The sequence below is a fragment of the Dinoponera quadriceps genome, unplaced genomic scaffold (assembly GCF_001313825.1).
Source record: "Dinoponera quadriceps isolate SergipeBrazil2010 unplaced genomic scaffold, ASM131382v1 scaffold2167, whole genome shotgun sequence".
Lineage (NCBI taxonomy): Eukaryota > Metazoa > Arthropoda > Insecta > Hymenoptera > Formicidae > Dinoponera > Dinoponera quadriceps.
The window spans coordinates 770,023-794,715 of NW_014556702.1; the positions used below are offsets into that span (position 1 = coordinate 770,023).

Below are 24,693 nucleotides of genomic sequence, written 5' to 3' on the forward strand. Positions count from 1 at the left end.
AATTAAGTATACAACGTCTGCGATAAAAATTATACGCCTTGATCGATCGCGCGGCGCTGCTTTTCGCGCTCGCTCGGAACTTAAGTAAAATCGTGATGTAATTGTGATGTACGTGATACGATTGCGTGATGTCACAGTGCTCCTTCTTCTTCTTTACGTCTACGTGTGTCATATGTGTATCGTGGGGCTTCGAGGATAGCTGTAATAAAAAGGATAATTGCCTAACTAGCTGGTGTAGCTTAAAATGCAAATGGAATGTTTTCCGTGGACCTTATTGCATTCCCCTACGAGGTAATCACAAGGAGTTCGCGTTTCGCGTATTATTCTACGTTAATATCGACGGGAGTAGCAGCTCGAGTTGCAAACTCGATTACGCAAATCAGATTCGTATATTATATACTTTTTGGCCACTAGATCACTTCGAGTAGCTGCGTATCGCTGGAAAAAACTCCGGCACCGGCTGCGTTTCTCTTACCAGTGCGATACCAGTGATTTTTGTTTCGTGTGTGTATATGTGTGTGTGTGTGTATGTGCCATTCATCTCGAGGAAACGGGACAGTTATGCATTTGGCGGGAGCGAGGAAAGGCGTTCTCTTATCTTATTACGCATAGAGAACGATTCGTACTGACGAGGGGACGGGATGTTGGGGTCACCGATTTTGATCAAACTCTCGGTGAGAGTATGGCACATCCCCAACAATTAACTGAGCAGTGAAGCGCACTACTTGTTTTTAATAGTGCGCCTTATTGCTTGATACACGATTGTTAGAGATGCACCATATTCTTATGTTCGAGTTTGATGAAAATCGGTGACCCCCAACGTTGTGCCGTCCCCTCGTCCGAGAGATCCGGCGAGTATGAATCCAAGGAAGTCATGCCTCGCTATTTCTCTTCTTCCTTTGAGAGTCTAATTTTTCTCAGTGTATCCGAAATATCGAATTTATTTTTCCTAAAAACACACACAAGAGTATCTTATGTATTTTATACTACGTGCGCAAATTTTTTATGAGGGAAGGGGGGAGGGGGGAACTTTGTGGCGCGGAACTTTCCCGACATGCGCGTCTGGGGTGTACAAATAGTCGAGATACGAAAGCGTTTCGACTTCCGTTTTGTTCCCTGTCGCAAGCTAGGCGGCTTAGGTTGTCCGTTGCAATGGCGGCACGTTGGTGTGCACACGTTCGCATTGCAGCTCAGAGGGCTCGGTTCGAAGTGAGAGAAAGAGAACGACACTCAGTAACATCTCAATAAGCTTAGCGATTGAGGACCCATTGACCCATTGAGCTCGAATAAAGCTACTACCGCGTTCTGACTGATTGACTGAAACACGGCCGGCTCCCTCGGGGCGGATGATCCCGATAGATTTCAATAGATACCTAATGGAGTATCAAAAATTCCGCGGCCTAACGAGCTTGCACTCGGCGCTCTCCGCGCCCTCTAATTGAACTCGCACATTAAGTACACATTACGATTTCGGCATTCAGACATCACGCATTGCTACGTTGTTAAAAAATGAACGAGAAAATTGAGCGATATACTTCCTCTAAAAACGAGTGCCGAGAGAACACGTAGGATCCTACGAAAGACGCGTTAACTGCCGAATATGCGATTGGTCACGTCACGTTAAAGAAATCTTATTCGATCGATTTTGATAAATACGTTTTGTTCTACAGAGAAAGAGAGAAAGAGAAGGAGAAAGAGAGAAGATTAAAATCGAATGAGAGCCCAACGGGTCGAACGCATAGATATTTTTAAATATGTTTCCGTTACGTTGGACACAATTTGCGCACAAGTGTCTTATTAATATCGTAATTCTCTAAGCTATTCGAAGAGGTGACGTGATCTTCATTCGAAGATCGCCGACAGAGGTCGGCAGAATTTCTAATTTCCCGCGATGCGTCCCGGCTAATTGCCGTTCTCGCGCCATTGCATCCGGACATCATTCCGTCTTGTTTTTCCATCAGGACTTCCCTTTGCTTTTGTTCCTCACTCGCGGCGACACCGAGTAAAGTTTTCTGAAAATTGCCACTAAATCGTTCTGCGGGAAGAGCGTCTCCACGATACCCTCCAGCAGCACGTACAACAGTCTTCTATTCAGTACGGGCCGCTGAAAGAGCTCGAACACCCTCAATAGCCCGCGCCTCGTCGTCTCGCTGCCTATGATATGTTTCAACTCGTCCGAAAGACAGGAAAGCAGGGCGACTTTAGCTGCCACTCGCGTTCTGTTCTTCATCTCCGTGTCTCGCGGCGGCTTACTCTCGGCCTTCACGCCGTTCGGCCAGAAGCTATTCCTGCCAAACGACCCCCTTATTAATATCCTCATTCCCAGATTAGGGTTCTTGCGTTCTCACCATCTTGTTTTGCGACGTAAGAAGCGAGGAAATCCATGGCCAGAATTCTTGCGGGATATACGTTCAAATAAAAACATACACCCACATGACACTTACAATCGAATCAGCTCACTTATAAAATACTCCACACTTTCCTTTTGCTCGAGCAATCAACAAATAGCCGTGAAAAAGGTAGATTAAAAGGAAAGGTTACATGTCGTGTTAATTTTACGATTATTTACCGATCGTTGGAGCAAAAAGAAAGTTTTCCGGGGATTTCACAAGAGAGTGCTGAATGGATCATGAACGTCACCTTGTGGATAATTTTTTTATTTCAACGAATACCGCAAGAATTCTGAGCATTTTCTCGTTTCTGACGTCATCGAGCAAGATGGCTGCAGGGAGGGGGATCAGGAACCCTCAAGTGTCGATAAAATTTATGGCGATCAACTTTGGTAAACATGTAATCGCGCGCTGAGGTGAAAATGACAAACATGAATCTCGTCATTACCAAGTGAAATTTTAATGACGGATCCTTCGGCGAGTGCCGGTCGCACTTGTGCAAACATTCCGCTCGCGTCGACGTGTCAGCTACTTACTTGAACAGACGCAAATAACCCGCGACCTTCGACGGGCTAGTCAGAAACGACACGTACTCCACTATTCTTCTATTTACTATGTCTCCGAACATCGTTCGAATGATCTGCCGCAGCAGCGTTATGATCCGCCTTCGTAGCCATTGATTTCGCACCTTCAAGTCGAAGATCTCGTCCATCAACAGCAGCATAATTCGCAACGGGATGTTGTCGTCGGTCTGCAAAGTAGATGCGATTTTTTAGCGTCACCGACGTTTTTTCGCCAGATGTGTGGAGTCGCGATAATCGGGAATGTGAAATGATACCTCAGTGTCGAGACCGGCGCCGACTTTGGTATTCTCGTAAAAAATACTCGTTTTCTTGGGATTGCCGAAGAACTTGCTCAGATTGTCCATCACACCGTCCACCGTGCTCAACATATTGTCCGGCATCGTTTTGACCGCCTGCGTGACGCTTTTCATGGAGGTCTTCAAAGGATTCATTAAAGTATCTATCTGTAAAACACACACATTTTCTTGTTAAAGTAAACACAGACAATTTTCCTTCCGATACATAGAGGATGTTATATATTCAGAACACACCTTGTATATATTCATGATTTGTATAATTATAATTTGTATGAATTATAATTATATGATAAATTTCTTACGTCGCGAAAATCGGCTAGTTTTTCCCGTGGAAATTTCATCGGTCGTATTTCCGTGTGAATGGGTAAGCGAAAAAATCCCGGTCAACTTACCGTTCTGGAGATCTGGCCGCCGGTGACTCCTTTGTCGTAATCCCCTTGCTCCAGGAAAGCTAACAACAGATTCTGCAGACCCATGTGGCCGTCCACGATCGCGGGCTTCGTGAGTTGGCACAGCCATGCGTTCAGCATCAGCATCCGTCTCTCCAGCACCGTGCGCTCCATGTTGTGAAAGGCCTTCTTCGCGGGGAACGGTATCTTTGCCAGATCGTAATACTTCTCCTTGATCTTCTGATGCAGGTCGTAGAAGTCGGAATACCGCCTGTATATGTGCCACTTCTCCTTGTAGCCCGAGTCGTAGTTCTTCGTGACGGCCACGGCGTAGATCCCGTAGGTCTTGCCGCGGTCGCTGACAATGCCGGTCTCTATTATCGTCGCGGTGATCTCGAAGCGACCCTGTTGCAGCTTCTTGATCGCGTTCTGATCGTAGTCGTTCTCGTCGAGCTTGACGAACTGCTCCGCGTTCGTCTCCAGGTAGAACGAGATGTCCTTCTTCTCGCCGAACTGCTCGATCTCCGTGGCGGAGCTCTTGCGCGCGATCCTCGTGCCCTTCGGACCGCCGGCCGGCACGTCCGCGTCGATCTCGTCGGACGCTCTACCTTCGATCACCTCCCCCATGCTGGCTAAGCTCGAGGCGGAACTCGACTTCGTGGCACCCTCCTTCGTGGCGACCGTAAGCCGCGCGTCGTCGGACGTCTTGTACGTCTCCGACAGTTCCTCCAGGGTGTCCAGCTCGTTGTTCGTGCTGGACAGACTTATACTGTCCAGGGACTTGGTGTCGTCCTCGGACACCGGGTCCTTCAGCAGATCCAGCTCGGCCAGCAGTTTGACGTAGGCCAACGAGCGCTTGAAGCCCGGCAGGAACCTGTCCTCGTTCTGCAGCTTCTCGTAGCAGCAGTTGCGCAACTCGTCGAACCAGGTCTCCTTCATCGACTCGGTTCTCGTGCGCGTCAGAAGGCCCTTCACCAGCGCGTCGTCCAGCTGCAGCTTCGGCGACGCCTTGTCGCTGAGGTACTGCTGGTAGATCTTCGTGGCTGCCTCCTTCAGATTGTCCAAATCCGCGTTCTTGCGCCTCGCGCCAGCCGCGCCTCCAGCCGACTGACCGCTCTGCATCTTCTGCAACTCCATGTCCGATATCTGCTGCTCGGCCGAGACCCGCCACCCGTAGATGTTCAGGTAGAAAAACAGGTACGCCTCCGCGTTGATGGAAGTCATGTAGTCGATGAAGTAGCTGAGCGCGATGTTGTTCTTCAGGAGCTCGTCCAACGGCAGGTTCACCAGTTTCTGACCGGGTATCAGCAGCCTGTTCCACTCCGGCTGAGCGCCGATCCCGTCGGTCTCCGACTCCAGACCCTCCTGCATACCGATGATCCTCGTCTCCAGGATCCTCTTCACGTATAACAGGCTGTTCAGCTGCTGCTTCACCGACAGATCGTCCTCGCCGCCCGAATCCTTCGAGCGCAGGTGCGCTATCTCTTTATAAACTATACTCTTCATCGCCGTTAATTCGTCTAAATTATCCGTTATTCTAATCACTGTTAAAAAGACATCACTTGGTAAGCCACTCTCCTTAGTACACTAAAATGAAGAAATCCAGGTGTTACATACACACACACATAGACACAATTGAGATGGCGATATTAGCGTTGTAAACAGAATTGATAGAGAAGAATGGCAGAGGTGTACGATAAGATAGATCAGATCGGATCGAATCGGATAAAATGGGTTGGAATCGGATCCCTTTGCGATAATGCTCGCGAGAACACGGAAGCTCTTGTCTCGATACTCGCGGAGGAACAATGATATTTATAAACACATGTGTTGCGAAAGATCGTGAGATTGTTCATGTGAAGTTTCAAGTGCATCGCTCCTCTCTCTCGTACTCACCAGCCATATACACGCCTGATTAATGTAATCAGGGTCGGAGAACAGATCCAACAACGGTCTGATTATAACGTTCACTAACAACTCCCTTAAGATAAATCTCACAGTCAAACAATCGAAGTCAGCCTTGGGCAGTACCAGGTACAGCAGGATCTCCGATATTTCGCCCAGGAACTCCAGCTCCTGGGTGTCGTTCGTGCACACCAAGTCCCTGCATATCAGGTTGCTCTCCATCTGCACCTCGAGATCGAAGAATATCTTCTCCAGCGACTCCTCCTCCTTCTCGTCGCCGGCCTCGATCGGCTCGGTGAGCGAGGACAGGTTCGGTATGTAAAACTTGGATTGCGAGTACCACGACACGTCGGTCTCGCTTTTGTTACGCCGGTGTGTGGGCGTCTTCTTCGGCGTGCCGCCCGACGTGCTCGAGCTCGCGCTACCCTTCTGCATTCTGCTCGATCGTATCTGCTTCATTCTCGCGCTCGCCTGCCGGTACAGCCGCACGTGCGAGGCTGCATCGTCGACGAGCCGCGTCGTCAAGTAGGGTATCCAATCGACGCTCTTCACCCTGTTCCGTGCATCGATATTCAGTAATAAGCGACTGATCCGCACATGTTTTGACCACAATCTCGTTATACAGCTCGTTATTCTTTACCGAATGACGCTTTGGGGACTTTTTCCGGTGCCTACGCGAATTGCTGTCTCCTTTTTATTCTTAATTTTAGGAACAATGCGACGCGTCACTGTGGCGTGTGTCAAAAAGTGTGCCAAGTAAACGCAAATATCCACTGCGGAATGTAATTTTTAAGCCGTGTCCGGGTCACCGGCTCTCGGAATTGCAATCGAGGTGAAGATGATAGAAGATAACACAGACGGTAAAAAGACACTGTGTTAAAATCGATTTTTAACATTTTTAACACTTTTAATAGATTTCTAACACCTGTGTGTTAATTTAACATATTGTGCTTGTTACCTCTCAATATTTTGTATTGAGCCAATATTCAATATATATGTGTTAAAATAACATTTGTAAATATCAAAATAATACATTTTACACTTTCCAATGTCGATTGACATATAGATATTAATGTTGTATTAATTTTTAATAATATTCACCTCGTGTTAAATATAACAAAAAATTGTTTACTGTATAGAGATGGAATATAACACGCGAGAAAGAGCTGATTTTAACGAGAGTGGACAAATACGAGAGAGAAATGTGGAAGTATCTTCTCACACACACACACACACACACCGATTTGCGACATTGATGGCGATTTTTTGAGCAGTGTCCCGGACAGAATAGATAAATTCTTCATCGTCCGTAATGACGGTGTACCACGGCTCCACGTAATCTCTGATAAGAAAATCCAAGATTTCCTAAAATAAGGAACGGACGTGCGTCAGAGGCTACTCATCACGTACGATCAAGAGAGACGATCATTCGTCATGGTTTTAGGAATATTGAGTATGTACTTGCAGGGATTCATCAATGATACGACTACCGGTTATTCTCCTGTCTAACGTGAATGTCATCTTTTCCTTAGATAGATCTAATATATACTGAAAGCACAATAGGAAACATTAGACGCCGTTTTATCGAGAAAGAAGGGCCGATCGTCGAATCGCCCCCGAAATCCTCAGCTCACCTGTCGGAACTTTTCAGTCTTCTTAGTTAAGTCTTCCCTTTCAGACCTAATTACATCGTCAAGATTCGGAGCGTACGTTCTATATATACAGGTCAATGCCCTGCAACAGAGAAGAGTATCTTTTTCCTTCACGCACCTTTGCATCGTGGCATACGCGGCGTTATTTCGCTAATCAACTCGACGCCGGTTCATCAACATCTAGTTATCTTCCTTTCGCCTACCTTATCTCTCTCTTTTCGATAGAGAGAATTCGATCGTAGAGAGTCGACTTACCCTAAAATTAACGCAAGCAAACAGACGAGGAGCTTCACGACCGTTCCTATGCCGAGGATGTAAGCGAGCAGAGTCGCTGCGGCTCCGAGAACGCCGTACAATGGGACGTTCATCTGAAAAGAGAAGAAAAATCGATTGCGTATTGCAAGTCGTCGCGCACCGAAGAGCGCGCCGAAGAACGCGCGAAGCGTTTCCGTCGCGCGCCAAAGTACGCGCCCGCCGTAATTATCTCGGGAGACGTGAGGAGAAACTCGCCGTGATAGCGACGAGAAAATAAGTCGTTAAGACTTCACCATTCGACGGCAGCGACTTATCGGCATTTTTCGTTGTGCTACACGCCTATCAAATAGTAGCAATGATAAAATGTGAAACGAGGGAACAGCCGGGAGGGATCGAGAAACGAGAAAAGATAACGGATCTTTAATGCTCGGCGACGACGAGTCGGCGAAAACGGGCAAACTCGGGGCCCAATTCGGGCTTTTCTTTCGTAAGAGTCCGCAAACAACAGGACAGAAGGTTAATTTGAGATTTGTTTCGCGTAAAAACGAATAAACTTCACGATAACAACGACGACGCAAGCAGATAGCACCCAGTTAGATAGAAATGCTGAGCATAGTGTGCGAATATTTGATCTATGCTTCGTGATAGCATTGCGAGAATAGAACATGTTTGAAATATGCTTGTTTTAAACAAATATTCATTTATCACGCCACAATTTTAATCGAAGACTCATTGACTTTTAATTACTATAATAATTCCGGGTCAATTGCGTTTTCTCTCTCGGGCGGAACAAGCAGCAATAACTCGCGACATCGGAATTTTCACGGCATTGGGTGACTTTTTTGACAGAAAAAAAAAAAAATAGCCTCGAATCAACGATAGATATTATGTATGCGCAAGAATACCACAATATTCTTCGAAGATTTTTAAACTTGAGAATTGAGTTGAGCGCAGGTAACATCTGCATCGATACAAAAAATGCAATCAAGACTGAAAATCCATCGAGAAGTTTACAATATTCTCGCTCGCATATGAGAATATCTATCACAGATCTAAGACTGATTTTTTTCCCGCGTATCTCGACAAAATCCTCGATGCGAGGACGAATCTTCACGTACTCATGCCAGTCACAATGGCACACAGTACACAACAATACGGTCTATTACGTGGACATTCAGCGGCGGAAAAACAAAAGCGGATCTTCTTCTCAGCGGTATGTTTCGCACGTGAAAAGGTCCGAGATCGGTCGACATCGGCTCCCCCGGCTCGTCGGTAGCGGCAAAATCAATGGCTGTGATTGCGGGACGCGAAAATGCCAGGTATCGCGGATAAGTGACACGGGGAACATCCCCGTCACGAAAACCCCGCACATATCGAGAGCGAGATATAAAAACGAGCGCTCGTGCCAGAGAGAGAGAGAGACGGGCAGGATGTACATACAACACTTTGCCGTGACGTTGGCGTTTGAAAACAAAACACACTCTCTCACCTCTCCCGCCCAACATCGGAGGAGCACTCTCGCCTCGGCGGCCACCACCGTTTCACTCGCGCGTGAAGCCTCTATCTTCCGCCAATGATCGATCGCGCCTCGTTCGCCGCTCTCATCTCACACCGATCCCGAACGATCGTCCGGACGCGATTGTCGGAACGCGGCCGATGTGCGAGCTGACATTATCGCCCTCCCCCCCATCGCTTCGCGAAACAACTCGACAACTGTCACACTGACTGACGTGTCGTAGGCGCGAGTGCAAAGAACGCGCGCGTATCGCCCGGATCACGCGCGTCATCCCGAGGTGCGAGAACTCGCGAGGGAGAGAGGATCGCGAAGAGCGACGCAAGAGCATCGGTCGACGGGCACGCACCGTGTAGCCGTTCGATCGGTTCGATCGACGGCGGGATCAGCACGCACCTTTGGTTGCTCGTCGGGCCGGTGGTCGTCGTGGCGCAATCGGCTACACGCATATTGCGAGTCTCACGGCGGCGTTGCTCATCCGGAGCGAGCTGGTCAGCTGAGCGGCGCTTTATTTACATCCTCGCGGACGGTGCGGCACGGTGCGCTGATAAGTACGTCGGGCGACATCATGTCTTCCGATCCTGTACGATTCTGCGTGGTTGGCGGCGGTAGCGCGGCGACGACGTCGTCGTCGTCGTCGTCATCATTATTATTATTATTATTATCGCCGCGCGGGCATCGATGAGGGACTAATCAAGATCGACGGCGAGCGAGTATTCTCGGGATTTTTCGACGGTGCGCCCTCTTCGGCGAGTCCGTGGGACGCTCTCCGTGCAGGAAGCGGAAATGCACGCCGCCCGTCGTGTAGGAAAGCGGAATCAGACGTTATCAGCGTTTTCGAATTATCATCGAGCCCACGTGAGAAGTCCGGGAATTTTTCCAATATGGCTGCGAGTCTTCAGTATTATCTTATCAGTGGTGTTATCCGCTCCCGGAGGCTGGAATGAAATTTTCCTAACCTGTTTTTGTAAGAAATGGAAAACAACAGGATGGAACGTCGAATTCGACCCGTCTTACGTACGAATTAATATTTCAATTGATATTTCATGTAACAACGGCGAGTTGACAATACGTGAAGCATTGACGTTACAGCAAAAAAGCAAAGCGGACGATACGATTTATCTTCTGCAATGTTTTATGTATAAAGAACCGAGGATTTGCTAACTTAACCTGCGTGTACGAGGAGAAAAGGTGCTAAGAGGACGAAGGAGTGATACAACTCGGAACAAGTATCTAAATAAGTATCTAAACAGGTATCAAAGTAAAGAAGAATCTCTTCAATTTCCGCACGAAGGATGCATTGACGTTAGCACCGGCTGGCCGGTCACGTCAAGTATCAAGTCGACGTTGAAATTGGCGATTGGAAGGAAGCTCGGCAGCACCTGATAGTCATTTGCAACGACAAGAAGTCGACGTGAACGGTGTGCAGTGCCGGGTAATTCGGCGAACACCCGCAAGGATGATCCCGGGACTCCTGTTACGTCGTGCAAGCAGCACTTGCTTGCGTACGGTAGGCAGCGAATCGAATCTGTTAAATCGCGGATGCAATTCTAACAACGCGTGTAACATCGCGCCGATGTCCGCACTACCTCCCGACAGTCCGATGAACGTCTTCGACAGGAACGCGAAGTTGCTGCATCGCGAGCGCGCCGCCAGGGACACCGAAGTCAAGCTCTACGATTACATCAAGGACGAGGTGGGCGACCGACTGTCCGACAGGATATTCGACATCAAGCGCAAGTTCAGCAGAGCCTTGGACCTGGGTTGTGGTCGTGGCCACGTGTCCAAGCGGATCCTCAGCGAATCTGTGGAAGAGTTGGTGTTGACCGACATGAGTCCGAGTTTCTTGCACCAGGCTGAGAGCACGGAGGGTATAAGGGTCACGAAGGAGGTTGTCGACGAGGAGAATCCCTCCTTCGAGGCCAACAGCTTCGACATAGTGATCAGTTGCCTGAGTCTTCATTGGGTCAACAATCTTCCGGGATGCTTCAGACACATCAACAATTGCCTGAAGAACGACGGTGTGTTCTTGGCAGCTGTATTCGGCGGCGATACACTCTACGAGCTGAGGTAAGCATGAAAATTGGAATCGGAATCAGACCGAAGATCCCTCGGGATGTTGCGTTCGCACCAATTACTTCTGGCGTTTATTCTGATAATACAGAAGTTCCTTGCAATTAGCTGAACTGGAGAGGCACGGAGGTGTCTCGCCGCATATCTCGCCGTTCGTGGAGATCAGGGACATCGGGTCTCTGCTGACGAGAGCGAATTTCACCATGTTGACCATTGACACCGACGAGATAGTTGTCGGTTATCCGAGTATGTTCGAGCTCATGTGGGATTTAAGAGGTAAAGAGCGATCAATATAACGTATCGTTGTAGAAACAGCTGTTCAGTTAGAACAGTATGATTGATAAATTAGTATGATTAATAATTGAAAGTTATACATTTCTTAAACCAGTGCAGCCAGTTGAACCGAAAAGAACAGACGAAATGTCTTTACGGGCGGGAATTTAATTACGTACATATGAATAAACGAGGGATTATATTTATACGGAATAATCCTTACTTTGTGTCTAGGAATGGCCGAGAATAACGCGGCCAAGAATCGTAATTTGCATCTACCGAGGGACACACTGATCGCAGCCGCTTCTATATATCAAGGGCTCTACGGGAAAACCAAAGAAGATAACACCCCGTTCGTTCCCGCCACGTATCAGATAATATACATGCTGGGCTGGAAGCCGGACCCGTCTCAACCGAAGCCCATCGAGAGAGGTACAGGAGAGGTGTCGCTCAAGGACCTGTACAAGCTCGACAAGATAATCAAGAACACTGAGAAAATCAAACTCGGCGACGACGATAAGTAGCCTTTATTCGCGCGCTGAACAATGTAAATATTCCGCATCGTGTAAAATGTAACGCATCGTATAAATGATAGGCATAAAAAATAACTTATTACTTATCAACAACCGTATTTTGTCGCCGTTTTCATCGCACCGTTCTCCACTGAAGAGTCCTGTTCGTTCTCTGTATATACCATATTCACGTCTTCTTCTCATCGTCCTTGTGAACTATGACGCCTTTCTCGATAAGTTCTGGAATCTCGACCGCCAACCACGGCCCCAACTGAAGAAATTTTCATTTAAGATTATTTTTCACATGGCAAACTCGGATTTTATCGTACACGTTTATATATTCATGTCTCAGGAGACAAAGAGGATAGGATAGCTTAATCATTAACAGATTGTACGATATATATAATTGTTTAACTTACACCGAGAGCCATAGCATGAGCAATGCCAAATTTGGGGACGTTGCGAGCCCACAGTGGCTTGAAGTGATCTGTGAGGCAAATCTTACCGCCTCTGTACATTTTCGCCGTTTTACCATCTAGTTCTGGTAGAGCAATTTCTGGTGCTGTTGTAGGATATGTAACAGGAATCTAACATCAGAAAAGAACAAGATACCGCTGAGCAAGCTTTCTAGATATTTAGGTAGAGATTTTTCCCTAGTTTTGTCATTTTGGTATAAATAACTAAATAAATTAAAGAGATGTAATTGTGCAAATAGAACGTTATGTTCAATAGGATCTTCCCTATTCAGATCAAATGAGCCAAGAAAATTTTCACTTACGTCAAATTCTACTTCAAATTCATATTTCAGGAAATTCTGGATATACCAGCACTTGCCGAACCACTTCGTACCTTCCTTGTTCGATTCCAGCCTGAACCAATCATTGTCTGCTTCTTTATTGTTTTTAACATACTACAAAAGACAATTATAATAAATAATCATTGATAATTTAATTTAATGATTAGATTATGTGAATTGTTCTTTCACAGTCAATATTTTTACATCTTGTCACAGTGATAGATTAGTTTCTGATAGGTACAAGTTATACTTAAATCAAAAAAGATCAAAATTGATCAGTCCATATGGAAGTGACGTTTATAATCTCTGAGAAAACTGTTAACTCTTTACCTTAATAAGAGCCTGATATTCCTCCTTCAACCTTTGCACCCACAAATCCTTATCTCTGGGGCCAGCTTTCGTTTGTAACAGCGGTATGTTACTCAAAGTTTTCTTTGTCGACTCATCAACCATCCTGACATCGGTTTGTCACATTCGGAGGTTAAAATACGGAAGTGTTTCGTCACGGAGTTTCACGTCAAATCAACGGCTGTGGTGGACAGAAAAACGCAAGCGGTAAGCGAATTGACCAATCACAGCCGGGAATTTCAACGTGATAACCTCACGTTGCCGATAATTCTACTTTACCATCGTATCGTCAGTGTCACCAATAGACAAATTTCTAACAGAATCGATTGGCGTTTCCACAAAATTTCTACAGAGGGATCTGTCTCCGCGTGCGAGCAGTCACGATGTACGAGAATCTATAGACGTGCTCGAATTGGAACTACAAACTTGTCCGAACCGGAAACTACGAGCAGTCACCTTTTTCACGTCGAATTCGTCGGAACTTTTATAGGAGAGTTGCGTTCTCTGTCTTGCGAAGTGGCGCGTCCTAACGTTGAGTCTTGCATGAAACACTGTGGCTGCAGGAGGTGAGGTATTAATCGTCAATAACGAATACGACTCGATCTGTTTCATTACCGTGGGTGTATAATGGCTGACTCGTCCTACGAAAAAGGGCTTAGCGAACTATCGAAAATGAAGGTATGTATTGCGAGCTCCGACCGGTACGACGGTGCGATGGTGTTTATCGCTGTAGTTAACCTCCAATTTTTTTCTTGCGCGCATCAATCGCAGCATTCGTACACGGCTTTGAATTGCCTTCTTGCACTTACTTCCGCCGTTAGAGTTGGAAACTATTATTTTAACGATTAATTAGAGTGCAATAATTAAATCTTATTTCACTCAATTGATTGCAGCCAATCGCTTGATATCGAGCTGTCTAGTTTGCATGGTATAAAGAAAAAACATCTTTCTTTCCACAAGTTTGTTAATATCCACCTATTAATTAGTATTAATAATAGGATATATATAATATAGTAAGATGTAGAAAAACTCAATCATCTGAGATCTTTCGAAACTGTACTGTGAGAAGCATCAGATATGGGAGAGTGACTCACTTTTCTCATTTTCCCCCCATTTATTTTCCCCGCTAAAAACACTGTAACTTTTTCTGACTTTTAAGAAAAAAGTCCATTTTTCTCACTGTTTCCTTATTCGATTTGAATTCTTTCAGAAAAGGAAAATTCTTGATCATAAGAAATCATGTTCAACAACTTGCTTCTTTAAAAATAAAACAAAAGATACAAAGAAAATAGAACATAAAATGACTCCAACAACACAATATTATTCATAAAGTGCTGAACTATGATTTTATTTTTAAGCTGTTTTTATCAGGTTTGTCAGAAAAATAATGACAGGCATGAGCCAATTATTTTTCAACTGACAGTGTTCCTTTTAAATTACATAGTGGAATCGTTTTGTGTACGATTTGTCTGCATTTGTCCATTCATAATTCTTATTTTTCCACTAATCCAAAACAATTTATTAATAAAGGAACGTAAAAAAACAGATAATTATTATCATGAATACACCCCTGTGTTTTCTATAATTACATACTGGAATCTTTTATTCAGAATTTGCCAATATCTGTCCATGTTTATTCATTCACAATTCTTGTTTATCCACCAAACCAGACCAAGTTATTGCAAATGAAAACAGAGACTGACAATTATGAGAACATTTGACTGTTTTTTTTTTCTCTAAACTGGATATTATTGAGTATTATTCTTAAAAAGTTCACTAACTAGTCTGTTTACAAGAAAAATACCTGTAATTTAAATATTTATATATATTTGAAATTTTTTTGTTTGACGAAAAGATCTGAGATATCCTAACATCCTAAAAATCTATTGCAATGTAGCTTATCTGATTCAAGTTTTGTTTTTAATTTTATTTCATTAAATTAAATTTTGAGAAAACATAAGGAATTTAATTTGATTTGTTTTTCATGGAGAGTTTTATTGTATATGAATATATGTGTCTAAGCTGAATTGAAAGTAAATTTTAAGTTCTATATATATTTTGCAACATTTTTTATTCCCCAAAATTCAAGTTTTACTCTTTATTGATTTTTTATCATCTATTATACTATTCTTCTAAAAAATTATAAATCTCTCTTTCTCTCTCTTTCTCTCTAAAAATTTCTTTAACCTCTAAAAATTTAACTTTATTGACTATAAAATTAATGTTTTTAATTTTTTAGAAGAATAGTATAATAGATAAGACTCAGTTTTCACTCACTTTTTTCAAAGTTGACCCACTGTTTTCTTATTTTTCCAAGAAACTCATTTTTCTCTCTATTTGGTGATTAAACCGCTCACATGCCTGCAGTATATAAATATATTATTGGTTAAAAACAGTTTTGTGTAGACAGTTTATATTATATGATGTAATTTGGTTACACAAAATACTTTTTCTTTCTTCTTATATCAAAATAATATGTTCTTTATTAGGTAGCTGACTTGAGAGCCGAATTAAAGCAAAGAGGACTTTCTACTACAGGCAATAAAAATGAATTGGTAGAGAGACTTCAATTAGCGATGCATGGTGGTGCGTCTTTTATTCTTTCTTGTTTTTATTCTTTCTTTATTTATAAATCAGGAATAAATCTGATTATATTAATGAAATATGAATTTTTCATATTTTAGATTCTGCATTGTCCTTAGATGAAACTGCAGAAGAGATTTTAGATGAAGATGAAGTACTTGGTGTAAATATAAATATAATATCATGTTAACTACTATGTGTGTGTGTGTGTGTGTATGTGTGTGCGCGTATATGTAACTTTATTAACATAATACATATGTAATATACAGTAAGAATATATCTATTGGTTTCAAACAGTACAAAAGATCCATTATTAATCAATTACAGGACGAAGAAATAGAAGAGCTATCCAGTAAACCAGATTCACAAGAACTTCCTCCAACCAATTCCAAGAAGCGGAAGTTGTCCACAGAGAGTAACAACGGTAATGCGAAAAAGATAGTATTGAATCGCAAGTCCGTTCTCGAGGAAATCAAGAACGACCAAGTGGAGAAGAATGAGAACAAAAGTGTAAAATCTCCTGAGGCTGCCCCATCTGAAAAAAAGATTATCAAATTATCGGAACTTGGCGTGAAAGAGGTAATGAAAAATTACATAGTTTCTATTTGTTACGATACGATATAAAGCGGCAAGATCAATATTCGACTCTTATATAATATAATAGATATGTATCATAAATTTTTCTACAATATACGGTTAATTCCTTTGTCAGAGACTGGAGATGAGAGCAAAGAAATTCGGAGTACCGCTGTCTGAAGCTGCAAAGAAGGAAGCTAGATTAGCTCGATTCAATCTCAACAATCAAAATAATAAATCAGCGGCATCTATAAAAACACCTGTGGTAAGAAATTGATGTTTCATTTTCACGGCTGTATATATTAGGTTGGAAACTATGAAACGGGCGTTTTTGGTTAGTCTGTGTTCAACTGCGACTGAGAGAGGTTCATTACAACGTGCGCTCGATATTTTTATTTATAAATTTTAAAGGTATTCTTCTTACTCATTTTGTAAAATTTTTTCATGTTTGTGTTTCATTTTTATTTTATATTTCTCCCAAACCAGATGGAAACAAAACGCGATTTACATCTGCTTTTTTTGCATGAGTACAAATTAAATCATAGTGTAGCTCAAGCTTCGAGAAACATTAATCAAGCTTTCGGAGATGGATCCACCAATGAAAAAAATGCTCAATATTGGTTCCAAAAATTTCGTTCTGGCAATTTGAGCATCGTCAATGAGCCTCGAGGAAGACCACCGGTCCATATTGATAACGAGGAATTAAGGACGACTGTGGAATCCGATCCAGACACAACTATTCGTAAACTTGGGACTAAGCTAGGAACTAGCCATACGGCTGTATTAAAACATCTGCGTGCAATAAACAAAGTAAAAAAATTGGACTCATATGTACCGTACGAACTGACGGAACTGCAGATGGTCGACCGCAAGAATAAGTGCGCATCTTTGTTGATTCGCAATACACGATTGCCGTTTTTACACCAAATCATCACTTATGATGAAAAGTGGATTTTGTACGACAATCGAAAACGATCAAGCAAATGGGTAGATAAAAATACACCGCCAGAATAAGAATACCCCTAAGCCGAAATTCCATCAAAAGAAGATTATGGTTACCATATGGTGGAATGCCAAAGGAGTGATCCATTATTCCTTCCTACAACCAGGCAAAACCATAACAGCGGAGTCCTATTGCCGTGAAATTGATGTCATGCATGAGAAATTTGTGAAAAAACAACCAGCATTGCTCAATCGGCACGGCGTAATATTACTGCAAGATAACGCAAGACCACATAAAGCTTCAATCACTGTTAACAAGTTAAATTCTCTAAAATATGAACTTTTATCACATCCTGCATATTCACCAGACATCTCACCGACCGATTATTACCTTTTTCGTAATTATGAATTATTTTTAAGAAAAAAAAAATACAATAACCAAAACGATATTATAAAAGACTTTGAATTGTTTATTAACTCTAAAAATGAAGATTTTTTTAAAAAAGGCATTTATGACTTGCCTAATCGTTGGCAGAAAGTCGTAGATGCCAATGGAAATTATTTCGATTAAAAATAATAAATAATGTGAAAAATAGCGCTTTTTGATTTTTATTTCTATTCAACGCTTGTTTCATAGTTTCCAACCTAAGTTGTTATATTATTTCCAACAATAAGTTGTTATTCGAATTAAACGTTAATTTCAAAGATTATATAAGTTAACGTTTTAATCTTGTTTACAGCACACTACGTATGAAGTATTGAAGAAGCGCGCAGAGAGATTTGGCACATCGGTATCCACTTTAATGGAAAAGGTAAGTGGACGATTATTGTATAAAATGCACATGTTAATTTTAGAGATTCATATAATCTTGATTCTTTCTCATCATTATTCATTGGTTCTCTATTCTCATTTATCTAAGTTAATCATTGTGAATCATTTTTTTTTCTAGGCCGAACTGGCTGAACGACTGGAGAAGAGAAAAGCTAGGTTTGGCGAAGTGAAACCTGAAGGCAAAGTTTTTCACAATAAATATAAGATTGTTAAATGATACTCAGTGTTATATACCAAAACTACGCTCTAGATTTTGATTTCTAACTTAAATTGTCGTATTTTCCAAATAAAGCTATTATATATAAAAATAAATATATATATATGTATACATGGAAGACAATCGATTATTGTGTGTATGTATTATGTGTCTGTGTAATTCGCTTTGTAATATCACCGATCAGTATTAAAGCATTAATAGTAGTTTTTTATCAATATTTTTCTTGTTTAATACATCGTATCTTGGTTTATTGTAATGATAATGAAGCAGAGATCATTCTTAGAGATATAAGAGTGTATGTATTGCAGCAACAATTACAATATATAACTTCAAAATAAAAAATTCCTCTTATTCGCCATTGAGTTGTTTATTTGATGAAAATTTGATATCGTCTCACCTGCCACTGAGTTCTACTACTTACTGGCAGGTTCAGAGGGACATTATTTGTGTTTCCTCGCTGGCAAGTATATATTATTATTACTATTATATATTATATATGTTTAAATAACTGTCGATGTAGGAATTTGTTGAATTTTAAAATGTTGAGCAAATAATCGATTCTTTAACGAAAAAAAAAAAGAGTCGATTATCGATTCATCGATCGATTACCTCCCGTCTCTAAAGCTAACGGCACATGATGCTTGTTTTCGTGCTGGATTGCTTGTTGGATAGAAATACTGCGTTCTGATTGGTGCATTTCCAAAAATAGATGATACCAATCAGAACGCAGTATTTCCATCCAGCACGAAAACAAGCACCGTGTGCCGCTTGCTTTTAACCTACAATTTCAGAGAATCGGGGGATCACCGGCATTTTTTAGAATGTAGTGACGGTTTGTATTCCTGCGACATTTTCGAAGAGCACGCGAAGACGTAGATACGTCATTATGCAATTTCTTAGATCATCAATATATCTTGCAATATTGCTATGTATATTTTTTGTGAATGTTTATTGCGACGAAGATGACACGTTCGATGATGCTACGCAGTGAGTATTTTGACGCACAGTATGAAATTAGCCGGTTAAAAGAAATATTTCGAATGATAAGATATTTTCCAAATTCTATTCATTCTATTCGATACTTCTGGCATATGTTTTCAAGTAGATAACATCTGTTTATCATATGTATATACCAAGTATCACAAATTTTTTAATACATAAAATGTACTATCCTAGGATTACCATAAATAAAAAAAAACCACGTTAAGGCTGTGTTGGTTCGTTAATGTAATAACCATCACCTTGGCACCATGCTTCTAATTAATGAATTAATGATGTATTAATAAAGCATGGTGCATATGTTTCTATATGTTGTGTATAATTAAGAAACATCTGCATAATTGTTTTCTATATCTTTTATATATTAAGAGACATTTTCCACAGAAACATCTTATTGCAGGTCTACCGATGAGCTTCATAAAATAAATAATTTCTTTTATAAGTTAGGGGACAACTCAGATAGGTATACAATATTCTAGGCACATATATAACATATATGTGTTACGTCATTAAATAGGTTAGCAAATAATTTTTATCCTTTTAAATTTTAGCTTTGCGATACAAGAAAATACGAATAATCAGTATCTCAAAGCAGTGCAGTCATGCAAATGTGAAGAACTAGATGAACGTAATACCCAGGAAGCAGTATTTTACAAACGTATGGTCGCTATATTACTGTCAAATCTAGACATGCAAGTAGGTTTTCCAAATATAATATATCCTTAATCTAATATCAAATCTGAGACTTTGCAGATTTATTATTATTTTATTATTACCTTATATCAATCTTACAATAATCTTTATTTATATGCAACAGAGAGTTGACGACAAATTAATAGGGACGCTCAGCATGGAAGCATCTTCTTCACAATACGAGTACCTGCAAAATTTCGTGGAGGGCCAGGGTTCTATAAAGGAAGTAGACAAGATACTCGTCAATGTGATAAAGCCACCTGATTACACAGCGAGTCACGTTGTGACTGAAATGTTTTTTTATTTTAACGAACTGTTAGAGTTACTGATCCAGTGCGCGTCCATTATGAAAGAACATGTAAGAATCGGTAATACCTGAGGCGTGGTTTTGCATTCAAAGTATGAAGTTCGGTCTAATTGATTTAGATAATGTGTACAAGTTTTTCAATACAATCGATCTAATTAATCTTCGGTACCTTTACAGTGGAATATAACTATAATCTCGGCCATACTTATATCTAGTTTCATGGTACTGAGAAAGCAGCGATGGTCCCGGGGCTTGGTGATCTTTCTGCTGTTCGACGTTATATTCGTGACGAGTTTCTTCATAACTTGGTGGCAGCTCATACAGGTAGTCGCTGCTTTGTCTCACAGTCATAGATATATCTTTGCGCATATCGATTACATCGAGAAAATCTGATAGCGTACGTCAGAACTTCGTGCGCATCATGTATTCTCGAGTGAGACCGGACGATCATTTTTAATCTCAAACACTGATCATTGCTCTCTAGGAGGCAGAGATTGAATTAATGGCTGCACAAACGCAATTTGCCGAAATGCCGATCAGTTGTCAGCCGCACAAGATGGGCACATGGGACAAGATAACGACGTGGTTTTCAAGTGAGTCTTCGCCGAAATTAAGATGTATTCATGATGTCTTCACGGATGTCTTGTCTACCTTGATCTTGCATTTTTATCTATTTTGCAGGTACGAATGAGTGCGAGAAGTATTACAAAGCACTCATGACCAATCCAAAGCTGCAAGTAACACCTGCATTTGCGTTGACGCATTTCCTTACTAAAACCATCTTTCATCCCTTGTCATATTTCGGCGTCGTTATGTCTGAGTTTATAAATAACGTTACCAGTAAGTAGTAAAATGTGTCGAAATTAATGATTTCCCGATTCAAGCATTACGTCGAACAAAAATTGATCATAGGTTTTTTCCACAGGCAAGATGAACTTCATGCAATCATTCTTTACCTCAATCATCATTTGCGTGACTTTCTGCATATGTGTGATATTATTGCCGTTATTCTTGTTAGGCGGATCCTTCAATTTCGGCTTCGGACCATTCTTCAGGTTTGGAATAAAAGGCCAGGAAAGGTCAGCAAAACAAGAACGCATTGAACGAATTTACGAGGTATGAAGTATCTTTTTTTTTATCAACATGTCAGTCCATATTTGTCACGTTTCCACGAATTAAAGATATCCAGGACAGTATACTATTTATAAAATATAAAAAAAACTATAAATATTAAATATTTTGTAAATATTCAAATGTCCGGGAAAGTCAGTATGAGAAAGATTATGATAAATATTCAAAAATATTTATGAAGAATATTTTTCATAAATAATAAAAACATAACTTCACTTAAGTAAAACGATGTTTTAATTATTTATGAAAAATAATCTTTGTGAATATTTTTGAATATTTATGAAACATTTAATATCTATATTTTAAAAATATTTTATAAATATTACGTGATGTTTGGGATGTTACATACATAATATGTCACGCATATTTTTATTGAATTATTGATTGAAGCTGCAAAAATAATCATGAGATTATTTCATGTAAAAAATTCTATATATTGTTACGATAATTTTTATGTGATGTATATTCATAGTATTTCACACACATACACATTTAGATATATATATGATAGATTTTCTTTTCTGTGTTACAGAATAATACTTCGCCAAAGAAACATTTGAAAGGTCCGGAAAAAATGAAGCAGATTACGTTGGAGCCAGGTGAGAGAGAGAGAGAGAGAGAGAGAGAGAGAGAGAGAGAGAGAGAGAGANGCAATATATTTTTATACTAACGTGTTTTTACGAATAGTAATGTTTGGCGAATAAAGTGTGATATTACTTTTGTATCAGATCCCGCTGCTGGCGATGCTGGTGTCAACACGCATCATTCAGATGAAGAATTAGATGAAAAACAAGAAGAAGTTACTGAGGGTGATAAAAAAAAAGAAGGGGTTGGTGACTGCTAACGATTGCTTTTCTCATATTGTTACACTTACTATATTCTTCCTATTTTTTTATTTCCTTAATACATGTACATTACTAAGTTAATAATTATTTATATTACTTTTACTGTCTTGTTTCCAAGATTGGCGATAATAAGTGTATATTGCTATCGTGCTAACCGAGATTATAACAGTATTACCCGAATCAATTTTATTTGTAATATAAAAAGGACATTAGTATTCGCATTGAAATCGATTAAGTGTTCGGTACGAAATTTTCCAACTTTTTTCGAAAAAGTCTAAAAAATTATGCATATGATTGTTACGAATGTCGTTATTATGCATCTCATACCTTGGCAACGCTGTAAATTAGTTCTAGGAATCTCGCTGTTGCTCTGTAAGCCATGAATCTTAGATCACGGATCGCTAATACCTTGATGGTTCTATTTTTATACTAATCAATCTCGCCGATCGTTACGGTAGGAAACATTAGATTTGATTAGTGCGATCGCGTAAGATAATAATGCTCGCGCCGAAATAGTGTTGTGTACGCGTGCGTGCATTATTTTACACAATACGATCCCGAAAGTACTTCATTAAACACAGCATTGACTAATTATCACGATGTTTTATTACCAAAGCTAGTGTGTATATCGATCCGGTTCGGCGTGTATGGGACGGAGATGCCGTTTTCGGGCGCGAGTAAATTACTCGCGGGAACGAATAAATGGCAGAAATGGCGGTAATGAAAACATTCCGTTGTTCGACCGGCAGCCGGCGGCGCGGCCGCGTTTATTATGTCAACTCAGCTTAATGATCAGTGAGCAAGCAAGGATTTGTCAAATTTGCCAAATGTAACGTCTGCCGTCGCTCCTCGCAATTTCTCTCCATCGTGTTTGTATTCGCGAGCGAACGCGGTAGGTCGAACGCGATAATTGGATGAGGATGGTCTCTCATTGCCGGCGGGACTGAATTATTCGCGAAAAGGGGTAGCGAATAAAACCAGTATCGTTCTCGCTCGCGCGTTTTGTGACTTCTTTTTTCCCCCCATAAAAAAAATAATTATTTCACTCGTTATTTGTCGAATTTTTCCCCACAAAGAGAAGTGACTTCACACTTTTATTCTTTGAATAAGGGATTTTTAATTTCGCTCGACAGCCAGTCAACAATTACGTAACATCATGAGAGGGGAGGGGGGAGTCGTAATTGCGCGACGTTCTGTGTATCGATCCCCCGAGAGAGGTAGTTTTACATGTCGTGTAATATTGGAAAGGGGCAAATACTTGGTGACAAAATTGTAACGAAGGGGGAGGGGGGGATACTCAAATATTCAAATTTAGCGCGACGTAATTGTTAAATGGCCTTTAACGCAACCGGCAAACTCTTCCATTTGCCGCGGAAGACTCGGTTAATTTGTATTATTAAATTGGCGCGCGTGCAATACACAATGCGTAACGTTTTGTTAATTACATCGTTACGAGATACAACGTTCTTGCTCGATCTGCTTTTGTTCCGCGTGTGAAAAAAATTAAATACCATTAGCCACGGAAAGCGCAGTCTTCTCCTGACGCGAACAGGGGAGGGGAGGGGGAGGACGAGTTTCGCGCCGGGGATGTTTCGAAACTCGTTAATTATCGCGCGAATATCCGCGAGTGGCGCAAAGAATGCACTAATTAGCGTCGAAGGTCATGTAGACGAGCGGTTTCTTTCACGCCAGCCAGTCGGTCGGAAAAAGCCGGGAGAATAAGAGGAGCGCGCGCGCGCATCCTCGTACCCCCCGTTTTTCCATTAATTTCCTCCGTCGGCCGCTAATTTTTCACGGCATCGACTCGCCGCGGATACGAACCGGGCGATACGCCGAAGTTAAGCTCGACGATACATTTTTTTCCACGCGCCAACTCGAAACGTTGAAAGAAGCTTCTCGCTCGCGCTTTCCTCCTTTCCTGCCTTCCTCTCCCTCGAAAGGCACGTGTATCTTTTATGATCGTTGAATTTTGATCCGTTAATGAGCCGGGGGAGATTATTGTATTTCCATCCGGAAACGCGCGTTACCGAACATGGGCGAACGCGTTACGGCGTTTCAAAAAATTGCGGGATTTGCATGTTGCAAAAGAGCAGGTGCAAAATTCAACAAAAAAAAGAAACAAGGAGAGTCCACTTTGGATATCAATAGAAATGGTTCACAGTCGTCGTTGAAACGTTGCCGCCGTTACTCGAGCCGGCCGAAACTCCCCCGCGATATTTTCCGCGTCCTAATGTGGCGGCATGTAATTTCTAAATAAATTCACGGCGCAGAATGTGTGGCCGCGGACGACGCGATTTCACGATCCCTCGAGATATTTTCCGCTTATGTGTCACAGAAGAGTAGATGCAAAATTCGAAGAAGAAAGAAAAAAAGAAACTATTTTGTTAATTATTTTATATAACTATTATTTTAATTTAAATATTATATTTAGACTATTTTATTAAACAGTGATGCTTCACTTATCGTTGAAACGTTTGCAACTATACAGCAGCAGCTGAATATATTGATTAGGAACTGACAGATTTTGCTGCACGAACAGCATGAAATTGTTGTTGAAATTAAATAACTTTTTTCACTTTTCA

The 24,693-nt window shown here is 41.4% G+C and overlaps 5 protein-coding genes across 8 annotated transcripts; 3 read left to right on the forward strand and 2 right to left on the reverse strand.

Annotated features, from left to right (window-relative positions):
* Nucleotides 1-953: 953 nt before the first annotated feature.
* On the reverse strand, nucleotides 954-9,612 carry LOC106747973 (sorting nexin-13-like). Of its 3 annotated transcripts, none has more exons than XM_014626065.1 (10): nucleotides 9,334-9,612; nucleotides 7,472-7,584; nucleotides 7,199-7,298; nucleotides 7,026-7,112; nucleotides 6,805-6,929; nucleotides 5,556-6,117; nucleotides 3,663-5,246; nucleotides 3,229-3,417; nucleotides 2,927-3,141; nucleotides 954-2,288 (listed from the first exon to the last, which is right to left on the reverse strand). In XM_014626065.1, the coding sequence occupies exons 2-10, from the start codon at nucleotides 7,582-7,584 to the stop codon at nucleotides 1,958-1,960; spliced, it is 3,306 nt and encodes a 1,101-aa protein (XP_014481551.1). In that variant the 5' UTR covers nucleotides 9,334-9,612; the 3' UTR covers nucleotides 954-1,957. The 3 variants fall into 3 exon arrangements, with proteins under 3 accessions (XP_014481551.1, XP_014481549.1, XP_014481550.1); XM_014626063.1 differs by having other exon boundaries at nucleotides 9,381-9,609; XM_014626064.1 differs by lacking the exon at nucleotides 9,334-9,612 and adding an exon at nucleotides 8,961-9,321.
* A 5-nt stretch (nucleotides 9,613-9,617) lies between these two features.
* LOC106747976 (NADH dehydrogenase [ubiquinone] 1 alpha subcomplex assembly factor 5) lies at nucleotides 9,618-11,875 on the forward strand. Its single transcript, XM_014626069.1, has 3 exons — nucleotides 9,618-11,054; nucleotides 11,149-11,333; nucleotides 11,565-11,875. The coding sequence occupies exons 1-3, from the start codon at nucleotides 10,444-10,446 to the stop codon at nucleotides 11,852-11,854; spliced, it is 1,086 nt and encodes a 361-aa protein (XP_014481555.1). The 5' UTR covers nucleotides 9,618-10,443; the 3' UTR covers nucleotides 11,855-11,875.
* LOC106747978 (ubiquitin-fold modifier-conjugating enzyme 1) lies at nucleotides 11,825-13,168 on the reverse strand. Its single transcript, XM_014626072.1, has 4 exons — nucleotides 12,969-13,168; nucleotides 12,621-12,752; nucleotides 12,262-12,429; nucleotides 11,825-12,113 (listed from the first exon to the last, which is right to left on the reverse strand). Exons 1-4 carry the CDS (start codon nucleotides 13,089-13,091, stop codon nucleotides 12,030-12,032), a joined length of 507 nt encoding a protein of 168 aa, XP_014481558.1. The 5' UTR covers nucleotides 13,092-13,168; the 3' UTR covers nucleotides 11,825-12,029.
* Nucleotides 13,169-13,398: 230 nt separating this feature from the next.
* On the forward strand, nucleotides 13,399-18,247 carry LOC106747977 (SAP domain-containing ribonucleoprotein). The gene is made up of 7 exons (XM_014626071.1): nucleotides 13,399-13,664; nucleotides 15,476-15,572; nucleotides 15,671-15,732; nucleotides 15,897-16,148; nucleotides 16,282-16,410; nucleotides 17,828-17,899; nucleotides 18,038-18,247. The coding sequence occupies exons 1-7, from the start codon at nucleotides 13,614-13,616 to the stop codon at nucleotides 18,134-18,136; spliced, it is 762 nt and encodes a 253-aa protein (XP_014481557.1). The 5' UTR covers nucleotides 13,399-13,613; the 3' UTR covers nucleotides 18,137-18,247.
* A 621-nt stretch (nucleotides 18,248-18,868) lies between these two features.
* LOC106747975 lies at nucleotides 18,869-22,705 on the forward strand. 2 transcript variants are annotated; one of them, XM_014626067.1, is made up of 10 exons: nucleotides 18,869-19,123; nucleotides 19,536-19,598; nucleotides 19,687-19,831; nucleotides 19,953-20,186; nucleotides 20,313-20,459; nucleotides 20,620-20,728; nucleotides 20,817-20,975; nucleotides 21,061-21,251; nucleotides 21,799-21,865; nucleotides 21,995-22,705. In XM_014626067.1, exons 1-10 carry the CDS (start codon nucleotides 19,023-19,025, stop codon nucleotides 22,108-22,110), a joined length of 1,332 nt encoding a protein of 443 aa, XP_014481553.1. In that variant the 5' UTR covers nucleotides 18,869-19,022; the 3' UTR covers nucleotides 22,111-22,705. The 2 variants fall into 2 exon arrangements, with proteins under 2 accessions (XP_014481553.1, XP_014481554.1); XM_014626068.1 differs by having other exon boundaries at nucleotides 19,037-19,123; nucleotides 19,520-19,598.
* The last annotated feature ends 1,988 nt before the right edge of the window (nucleotides 22,706-24,693 follow it).

Bases quoted from the DNA above. Each gene is read 5' to 3' on its own strand.
- LOC106747973 (XM_014626065.1), bottom strand. From the start codon at position 7,584: ATGAACGTCCCATTGTACGGCGTTCTCGGAGCCGCAGCGACTCTGCTC. The intron at 6,930-7,025 runs GTACATACTCAA...TCCTTATTTTAG, and splicing joins TCATTGATGAATCCCTGCAA to GAAATCTTGGATTTTCTTAT. The intron at 6,118-6,804 runs GTGTGTGTGTGT...TGCACGGAACAG, and splicing joins GCCATCAATGTCGCAAATCG to GGTGAAGAGCGTCGATTGGA.
- LOC106747976 (XM_014626069.1), top strand. From the start codon at position 10,444: ATGATCCCGGGACTCCTGTTACGTCGTGCAAGCAGCACTTGCTTGCGT. The intron at 11,055-11,148 runs GTAAGCATGAAA...CTGATAATACAG, and splicing joins GATACACTCTACGAGCTGAG to AAGTTCCTTGCAATTAGCTG. The intron at 11,334-11,564 runs GTAAAGAGCGAT...CTTTGTGTCTAG, and splicing joins GCTCATGTGGGATTTAAGAG to GAATGGCCGAGAATAACGCG.
- LOC106747978 (XM_014626072.1), bottom strand. From the start codon at position 13,091: ATGGTTGATGAGTCGACAAAGAAAACTTTGAGTAACATACCGCTGTTA. The intron at 12,430-12,620 runs GTAAGTGAAAAT...TTCTGATGTTAG, and splicing joins AATTTGAAGTAGAATTTGAC to ATTCCTGTTACATATCCTAC. The intron at 12,114-12,261 runs GTAAGTTAAACA...AAATTTCTTCAG, and splicing joins CTCATGCTATGGCTCTCGGT to TTGGGGCCGTGGTTGGCGGT.
- LOC106747977 (XM_014626071.1), top strand. From the start codon at position 13,614: ATGGCTGACTCGTCCTACGAAAAAGGGCTTAGCGAACTATCGAAAATG. The intron at 15,573-15,670 runs GTGCGTCTTTTA...TTCATATTTTAG, and splicing joins TCAATTAGCGATGCATGGTG to ATTCTGCATTGTCCTTAGAT. The intron at 16,149-16,281 runs GTAATGAAAAAT...TTCCTTTGTCAG, and splicing joins CGGAACTTGGCGTGAAAGAG to AGACTGGAGATGAGAGCAAA.
- LOC106747975 (XM_014626067.1), top strand. From the start codon at position 19,023: ATGCAATTTCTTAGATCATCAATATATCTTGCAATATTGCTATGTATA. The intron at 19,599-19,686 runs GTATACAATATT...TTTAAATTTTAG, and splicing joins TTAGGGGACAACTCAGATAG to CTTTGCGATACAAGAAAATA. The intron at 20,729-20,816 runs GTGAGTCTTCGC...TCTATTTTGCAG, and splicing joins GATAACGACGTGGTTTTCAA to GTACGAATGAGTGCGAGAAG.